Source organism: Buceros rhinoceros, unplaced genomic scaffold (genome assembly GCF_000710305.1).
Source record: "Buceros rhinoceros silvestris isolate BGI_N320 unplaced genomic scaffold, ASM71030v1 scaffold32528, whole genome shotgun sequence".
Lineage (NCBI taxonomy): Eukaryota > Metazoa > Chordata > Aves > Bucerotiformes > Bucerotidae > Buceros > Buceros rhinoceros.
The window spans coordinates 11,343-20,538 of NW_010426829.1; the positions used below are offsets into that span (position 1 = coordinate 11,343).

Genomic DNA, 9,196 nt, shown 5'->3' on the forward strand with positions numbered 1-9,196 from the left:
GCTGAACCTGTTTTGTCTGAGCAGAGGTTTATCATGCTTATGACTGGGTGTTTCTGAAACAGGCTGTTACTTGTGTAGGTTCATACTGTGTCGCAAAGATGCCGTTGTAAAAGTTAATGATGATGCATGAGCCAGGCAAAGCTCTGTTTTATGAGAATTTGGTGGTTTTGCCACTTACAAATTCTGCCTTTCTCTCCCTTGCCTTATTATTTCAGCCTAGTATGTGATTGTGTGCCAGGGTGCTGTAGCTATGACTGGGAGGGTGGCTTTTAAGATAGCAAGTGTACAGCATCAATACAGAGATCTGTTTCAAATGCTGTCATGAAGCTACTGGTGTTCTGCTCAGTTCTGTTCTGTATAGTCCATAGATAGAATCACCCTCCAGATGTTAGGTGCTGTAAAGTAATTACGGATCTGGGAGCAATACAGAAGAAATAAGGAAGGGTGTGATTTATATTCTAGTTTTGGGAGCTTTTTACTTTAAGCTGCCTTGTTCTTTTCAGGCATCTTCCCCAAAAGCCATCTGAGGATATCCAAGAGTTTGTCAGTGATGTAGCTTATAAAATGGAGCTTCTGCAAATAGAAAACATGGTTTTGAGCCCGTGGGTGCTAGTTGCTGCTGTCCTGCTCCAGAATTTGCCAGCCATGGATTTTGAACTTCTAGCAGAAAAGACTCTGTGGCTTAAAGGCTTAACACAGACTTTTGGAGGATTCATTGAATGGCCTGGTATGCAGAGAAAGTGTTACTTGTATTCCTTTTGTTGCTTATGAAAGATAAATAATATTTCTGTGGAAGCAAACTTTACGGAATGTTTTCCTCAGAGTCGTAAGAGGATTTTAGGATATGCTAAAACCTGAGAGGTTTTGACTTTGCCTGTAGAAGATGATACTTTGAAAAACAGTTAGGTGGAATCAGAACACGTATTTTACTGTTATATCCTGAGGTACGGAATGAGGAGGAAATTATAAGGTACTTGTATGAAGTACTGAGATTTGCCTCCAGTGTCTTTCTGAACCCTGTGTAAGTCCCAGGCAATTACCTGATCTGCAGCAGTTAACTTGGTGTAATGCTATGTTTATTGCTTGATATTGACTATAATGTAAGTTGTTACTGTGGCAAAGAACAAAGTGGAAATGTGGGTGAGAGAAAATCAAAACTACAAGTTGTCTATTTAGTTTTAAATTTCACTTTATCCCCAGAAACAAGGATGAGTTCAGGGTAGGAGACTTCTTGGGTGATTTTACTTCTATATTTATACACGTGCACACTCTTTTTTTGTGTGTATATATATCTATATATATATTGATGGCTGAAAGGTTGATGATCCTTTCAAACTTTCTGAACATTTGTTCTAAACTTCTCTCTGAGCCTCAGGACTTAAGTGGTAAAGCTACTAAGAAAAATAATATGTAATGCAAGTAGGTGGACTTAAACTATAGATCTTTGCTTTTGTAGTCATAAGTGCAGGTTACATTTATAACAGATCTGCATCATTTCTGGATGAAGGTCACTTTGCCTTTCAGGGATCCTTACTGCAGCAAATGCAGACAAGGTTTGCTTCTGCCGAACTGGTAAAAGGAAGCATTGCATGGCAGTATTTAAATATTGTTTTGAATCTTACTGCACAGTAAATTAAATAACATATCACATTCAGGTTTGCTTATTTATCTTATTTATATTCTTGGCAACAATGAATAAGCTTTTCCTTTAGTAGAGTTGTGAGGGAGTCAGGAAATAGCAAATAGGCACAGCAATGACACAGAAGAATGACAAAAACTGAGCAGATTTTTTCAGATTGTGCTGTCCCTGCTGTAACCATCAGTTGCAGAGAAACAGGGTTGGTTGGTCTGGTTTGGGTTATCAGTAATTTGAAAGATTAAATACATTTTAAAGGCAAATTTGGCAACCTCACCAAATCATCAACTGCACGTACCCTGTCCATTTTTTCTGTCTCCAAACAGCTAGTTGTTTCTGCCTTTGTCATGCTGGTTGGTTGTTACAAGCAGAACGTTTGCCTGATTGTCATTTTTTATTAAAAAAAGGAACTGCAAAATTACTTGCTCAGACTTCTGGTTCTTACTGTATTGAGGAACTTGGGAGCTTTAGCAAAACTGGAACAAAGTAGGCTGAGGGAGCAAATAAGATGCAAGGAGATTCTACATGAAGTTTAAGGGGAAATGATATGAATATGTATATATTTTCTGTCAGAAGCTATATTGATTTGATATGCTTGTGGTGCTGTGAACATCTAAAACTTATTTTAGTGTTCAACAAGAAGTTACTGCTTTTTTCCTTGCTTGCCAAAGAGCTCACATTTGATACAGGGAATGTTCTGGAAATGTTTGAAGAGCAAGGTATTCTAAGAACATGAGTGTATTTTCAAGGCTTGAGATGCTGCTCTTGATCTGAATAAAGTTCACCATGTAGCACACTGACAAAAAAGCTTGACCAAATCCCACAGGACTGTGAAACTCATGCATGGCTTTGAAGAACTTAATTATTTAAAAAACCCCACCAAACCCACACACTTCCTTGCTTAAGGCCTTTTAAAAGACTTGTCTTATAAAACAAGAAGTGATTTGGGTTTAAGTACAGTCTGATTTCTATGTGAGCAGATATATTATGTAACAATACTTAGGTCAGGATTTCTTTAAACTGAATTTGGGATGAGGCCTTCCTTTTATACAGGATTTGAGGAAAACCATTACAAAGACCTGTGCATCAGATTCAAAACATGTAGTGTCAGAAATGCCTAAGCAAAAGTGTGGTCTCTGTTTCCTTGCTGATGAATGTATCCATCAAACAGTTCTACCCTCTTTTATTTGGAGGCTCCAAATACTTGTTTCAGAGACAAAGGAAGTATTGGTCATTGTTAGCACGTGGAAAAATTCAAAGTGCTTTAATTACAGAAGTGTTTGAAATTTGTTCTCTCCATCTCATCCTATGCCTAGGCTGCCAATGCCTGGTATGGATTATTTTAGAGCATCTTTTTAACTGAATGGTGTAATAGTTGGTCTGCGGTGATAAAACTTAGTTAAGTACTGGTTTGTGTTAGGCTGTTTCAACAGAATTGTGTTCCCTTATGCATCTTCTGAGTGTTGTGTTTTCCTGCTAGATAACCTGTGTGCCAAAAAAGCAGTCATGTCTGGCCTCACCCTGCATGCCAACATTGCTCTCCTTGTCGATGGCCACGTGATCCTGAATGACAAAGGCGTGGAAGATGGAGCTGTAGGGGAAATAGTCTTTAAGCGTGCTCTGGCCATCCTCATGTGTGCCACCTACAGAAACCAGCTGTTGAACGTGTTTGTGCGTCCATCTCTGGTGGCAGTTGCCTTGCAGATGACACGCAGCTTCAGAAAAGGTATGTTTGGGTAGCTCTGAGAGTCTGCTGTCTTTACTCCTTGTTCTGTCAGCTGTGAGAGGAGTACGAGGTTCCTGTGACTGCTAGCAGAAGCTATCTGAGACCATTATACTCTGGACAAGGTCCCATGGCATAAGGTGGATGTGCTGATGGGGGTCTTTTTCTTGCCTTTTTTGTTTGTTTACCCCTTGATACTTTTGGAAGTAGGTACATTTTGCTGACAGGGCAGGGTTAAGATGAGCTGATCCCAGTTCTTAAGTGTCTTATTTTGTTGCTGTTTAGCAGACCGGCTTCTTGGGTTACAAATTACACACAGCTCACACTTGCATACAGCACAGCTGGTTCTTAGTCTGTCTTCTCTCCCCACTGCTGTTTCTGAAGTATTTCAGTATTTTCCAGTACTTGACTCTTTAAGAAACTTTTCAGAATACATATGTTGGTTTTGTGCTGCATCCGATTATGTGGTACTTAACACATGTTCTGAGAAACTACAACCCGCTGCTATTTCCTTTTGGTAACAATTGAGTCAAGCGCTTTGAGTAATTGTTGTTCTGTTGCAGCGTGTGTATGCTTTTAATGTCAAGTCCAAATTTTATTTGAAGTAGGTACCCTATCTAAAATAAGGATTAAATGGCTTTTCACGTGCATGTTTTAAATTATGTTTTTGAACAGCAGTACTTCACAATGTTTTTGTTGTTTGGGTTTTTTTTTTTTTCCCAGAGGAAGTCTATAGCTGCTTCAGCTTCTTGAGAGATGTTTTTTCGGATGAGTTCATTTTCTTTCCTGGCATTTCACTGAAGGTAAAAACATTCTTTATACAAAAATACTGATAGTCAGTAACACAGCCAATTAAAACAGCATCTGATTTCAGGGCTCTGCTGAACAGGGCAGAGCTTTGTGATAAACACCTAAAGCAACGTCAGCTTGATCTGTAAGTGGGAGGGAGAACTCAAAAGGGGCTCGTTTAGTTAGCTACAAAACATTGTCTGAATTCACAAGGTTGCATATACAATCTTTTTTCCCCCTCTCCTTCAGTAAAAAATGAAAAATCCTGAAACAGCCCAATTCTGAACTGTTAAAATGAACTGGAGCAGAAATTTGGCTTTTCTGCATAAAGCTATCAGTCTCCCAGCATGGATATAAAAATATATGTAAAGCAGTCTTTTAAATGAAGTGTAAATGCTGTCCTCTTGCTCTGCAGTTATGAAAGAGACCTTTGGCTGTGAAGAAAATAGTGTTACTATAGATTTAATTGAATTTTGTCATGGAGTGGGTATGTTCTGTCAGCACAGTAACAAAACAGGAATTCTCATTGAGAGTACACCAGGATAATTCTTCCTAAAAGCGAGGAGGAACTGCTGCTCTTTCAGAAAGTTAAACTATAAGTATTATACCAATGAATGATCAACCATTGTATGTCCTTTTAATCTTTAACAAATAGAGTATGCACTTCTAAATGTAAGTACCCATTGTCCTCTTGATAATATGCCTTCTAGTGCGGCTGTGATCGATTGTTTTGTGTAGCTCCATGAGTGTGGCCTGTGATGGCAGGGCTACCAGAGGACTGTGCCAACACTCAGTGCCTCACCTGTTACAGTACGCCTCTCTACCCACCTCCTCTAGACTGTCCTGCATGGCAGCATCTATTTTGTAGTGTTTATACAATGGCTAATTGTTCCTCTTATACCTTGAACTCTGAAGATTTTGCTCTTCCTGTGCATTAGTAAACTTTTTTTTAATATTTTCATGGTTCACGGTTGAACCCTTTAGCTTTTTATCACTGGCATTTATCTTGCGTAGATCAGGTACTGCATTGTGAGCGCTATGAGGGAAGCGCTTATAGTAAAGCTCGATTTAAATTTCTGCAGACTTGTGGAGATGCAGCCTGTTTCTGAAGTAAGAACTTTCCTAGTGGCCTAGCAGTGTCTCTCTAACGGAAGCTTTAGTTGCATCCTGTTTGCTTGGGAAAAGCTTCCGCTTGTTTCACCTCCTGCCCCATACCACCATTCCTCAGACAAACCCAGGGTTGTTGCTGCACGCTGCCTTATTACAGGGCTCAGCATGTCTGCCTGCTCTCCTGAAACAGCTGGACACAGGCAAGCTGTGAAAACTGGAGGCAGCGCTGTGCTCTCTGCAGGACTTCCTGTGTCAGTTTGTACACATCCTGCTGGGCTGGACCTGGCTGTAGTCCAGCCAGCTTGAAATGCAGGTGAGCACAAATTTATTAGTAGAAAAACTAGTTCAGTGTCATACCAGTTTATATTGGGTAAGTCCACGTGTAGTTTTTAGTTGGATTTAAAACTGATTAAATATGATTTTTAACAATGCTAAGGCTAAATACCTGATGGTGGTATATTTGATCTTTCCTGCATTAAAAAAATGAGTAAGTGTAATTTTCATCAGAATATTGTGACTATATTCAAATCTCATAGATTTTTATATAGAAGAGAATTGGACATGTTTTTAAAGGCTGATTGGCACCATTATGTTTAGTTTTCATTGTTAAAAAAAGCTGCAAGAGGCAACAATTTCCAAGTACCAAAGCCAAGCAGGGAACAGTAAAGTGACTTGCTATGACTGACTTTACTGGAGTCACATGAAAGAGTTGCTATAGCAGTAAGAGCAACGCACCCTTCTGGTCGTTCATATGTCTGTCCCATTCCCTTGTGTTCTGTGTGTCCTGTGTCACCTCTCCCTTAGGCTGATATTGCCAGTACAATGGTTTGACATTTCCATAATTTGTAACTTCCGGCCATTGTGTTGTCTCTTTTGTAGAAGGCAGGTCACTGAACTAGGTACTATTTATCACCAACAGTGGACATGAGATAAAGGCAACTCCTGACTTTCAAAATAATTAAATAAATAACACCCACGGAAAAACCCCTAAACCAGACAACCTGACCCTATTTGGACAAAATCCTGAGGGAGCTCAGGCTGACTGTTACAAGAGCAGCCACTGCCACTTTGCTCGCAGAGCTCTTGTGCATCGACATACTTCTGTGTTTAGGAACACGTTCCTACTGCCTTTTTATAAGGGTGTTTCGGGTTTATAGGAAAGTTTTGGTTTGAGTCTCTTGAGAACTGAGTTCAGAAATGGAAGTGGTGTCCTGTTGTGTTGGCTTTGTTGTTGATTTTGTGGGGAAAGGTAGCTGCACCTACCGGAGATGTTAAAATTTCAGTCTTGCTTCTCTCTCGCAGGATTTTGAGGAAGGATGTTTTCTACTCACAAAATGTGATGCCATTCAAACAAGTCAACAGGAAATCTACCCTACTGACAAGGGAAGTGTTATAGTATCTTTCTTGTCAGCTATGTTCAGACCTTTTGTGGAAGGTTATCAGGTATGTTGTTCTTCAGAAAATTGTCTCTTTTTCTCCTGTGTTTTATAGAAAGCTAGGAGCACCATGATACTTGGGCAGTATAAGTAGTGACCGTTTTCATGGCTGGGGAGTGCAAGAGTTGAGAGATATCAGTAACACATACCTTAAACACCACCCTCTCCCCAGGATCCTCATTTTAGCTTTGGGCTCAGACTTTTCCAGTTGACTAAAGCAGTAACTACGTTGTGATGTGATGGCCCGTTGTGGGTTTATAAGCATCAGGGGGAGTGTGCTGCTCACTCTTAGGAGGAGCGCTTGCTTAATTCATTTTATGTGGGCTGTCCTGCCAGGTGCAAAATGGGTTTGTATCTCACATCTGATAGCTTTTCGAGGAGTCATTAATTGCATCCATATATATTTAAATTCCTTTGGGTTTCCAAGGTCTTAATAAGACTAAACACATTGATTCCTGTCATAAGCAATGAACACAAAACCAGGAGGCTAAAATCTCAGGTATTGTCAGCTTGAGATTGGTTTGAACCTAGTGGAATGTGTTAATGATCTGGTCTGTGACTTGGGCTGAACTGTACTGATCTACCTAGTTTTTCCCATCTGTAAAACAGGTATTGCTTAAAAATAATTATACTGGTTTCAGTGGTGAGAACAGGAATAGTGAATTAATGTCTAAGGTAACTATTACAGTAACAATGAATCTTACTTTAATATTAGGATTCTCATGCCTGTTAAACAGCAGTAAAAATTTCAGATTATCTAAGTAATGATTTCTTTTTAGTGCCTCTCCTACGCTTCTCAATGTGTAACAGTATGACAGACTTATGAGGATGTGTCTGTTTGTAATTCGTAACAAGCTGACAACTGAAAGGAAAAAAGTGTTAATGTAAAAAAAAAAAATTGTAGTTGATTTTCAGATACCTCTCAAAGGAAACAAAAGAAGCCTTTACCGAGAAGCAGTTTGTACCTGGAGTCCGCAGCTTTGTTTTTCAGCTGCTTGAGAAGGGTGTGTACAGCCGTTACGTGATACGATTTTTAAGAGCAGAGCCTGTTAATGGACAGTGATAAAACCTCTCATTGTGTTTCTGCTTTCTCTGTAGGAAATACACAGTGTTATGAAGCGCTGTCCTCTGACATGCAGAAAAATGCCTTGGCAGCTCTTGTGCATCTAGGTGCAGTGAAGAAGAAGAAAACGTAAGTAACATTGGCTTTTTAGTGTATTACAAGTCAGTTCGTCTTGCTGGCGATTCTTAATGACTGAGCTATTGGTATGAAGCAGAAGAGCAGAACCCCGACTACCTGAGCACCAGTCAGCTGAAGGGTGATTAGATTTACCCGAGTCATGGTGAAGACCCTGGTAGTTCCTTTCTGTACATGTTATAGGAGAATGAAAATACTCCTGTGGGACCCAGCAACAAAATTCATTAACTCTCTAGCAGGCTTCTTCTGACTCCCTTTACCTTTTGGTTTTCCAAGTTTCTCCCAAGGCTCCAGTAAGCAAAGGGAACAGTCTTGCTTATTTTTAAGAGAAGAGTTACTCTCTGTGAAACAGTAAGACTCATCAGGCAGTGTAAGCAATAATCAGGAATGCTACCAGTTTTGAGGGGATTTCAGCACTGACATCTCAAAGCAACTTAACTGTAAGTTTAGTCATTAAAGTCTTTTAACACAGTTCCTAGTTTATAGGCCTAAGATTAGAAAACAGCTATTGTTATACAAAAATACGGTGCCATGCATTTCCTGTTACCAAATTAATTCATGTTGTGATGCTTCTTACTGTATAACCATGGAAGTTCCTGATACAACAAGTCTCTGCATTGTCTTGAGTGTTTCACAGGATGTAGTTGGCAGCTGATGACCTTGAGCTATTTTCTTATGCCTCTGTTCAGGACGTGAATTGGTTAAAGTTTGTAGTGCTCTTGGGAAGTGCACAAAGTACCATTGTTGTTCTCTCCCCTGACATCTCACTGTGCTAAACACAGGTCTATAGCTAAATTCCCCTTTCAAGTAAAAGGAATAAATCGAATGCACAGAATTTGACATCAGTGGAAGATTTGTTCACTGTTATTGAAAGCAAACAAATACTCTTTTCCTGCAGTTATCCCTAATAAAAATCCAGGGGAGAGAGATACGTGGGGTCTGTGAACAAGAGGAAGGGTAAAGAGACCATAGCTGTCCTTGAGTACAATCTGCTTAGAAGTCTGCCATGTCCTTAAAATTAATATGTGTGCTGGTAGGATGAAAAATATGATGAAATTATGAAAACGCTTAATTCAGACTATTTTTAGAAATGACTGGAATAGGAAACATTCATTGAAGAAACAATTTTTTGGGTTTTTTTTATTTTTCTTTTATCTGTAGGTCAAATGAATTCACTTACAATGTAAATCAAGAGGCTGTTAATAAAATCCTGGACATGTTTGGTAAGTGTTCTCTAATTTGGAGAGAGCTTCTCAAGTTATAAGTGCCTTTGGACAATGTACGTACGTTAGCTGCAGTGTTCT

General features: G+C 39.5%; 1 protein-coding gene across 1 annotated transcript in view; it reads left to right on the forward strand.

The window, feature by feature from the left end:
• The window catches only part of GNPAT (glyceronephosphate O-acyltransferase), a gene marked incomplete at its 5' end in the record, with an annotated part of 17,827 nt that overhangs the window by 8,274 nt on the left and 357 nt on the right, over positions 1-9,196 (forward strand). Inside the window, 7 exons of the mRNA XM_010141667.1 lie at positions 504-727; positions 3,117-3,362; positions 4,083-4,162; positions 6,561-6,701; positions 7,599-7,698; positions 7,793-7,886; positions 9,054-9,115. Of these exons, the coding sequence (XP_010139969.1) occupies positions 504-727; positions 3,117-3,362; positions 4,083-4,162; positions 6,561-6,701; positions 7,599-7,698; positions 7,793-7,886; positions 9,054-9,115 (947 nt within the window). The remainder of the gene's footprint in view (positions 1-503; positions 728-3,116; positions 3,363-4,082; positions 4,163-6,560; positions 6,702-7,598; positions 7,699-7,792; positions 7,887-9,053; positions 9,116-9,196) is intronic.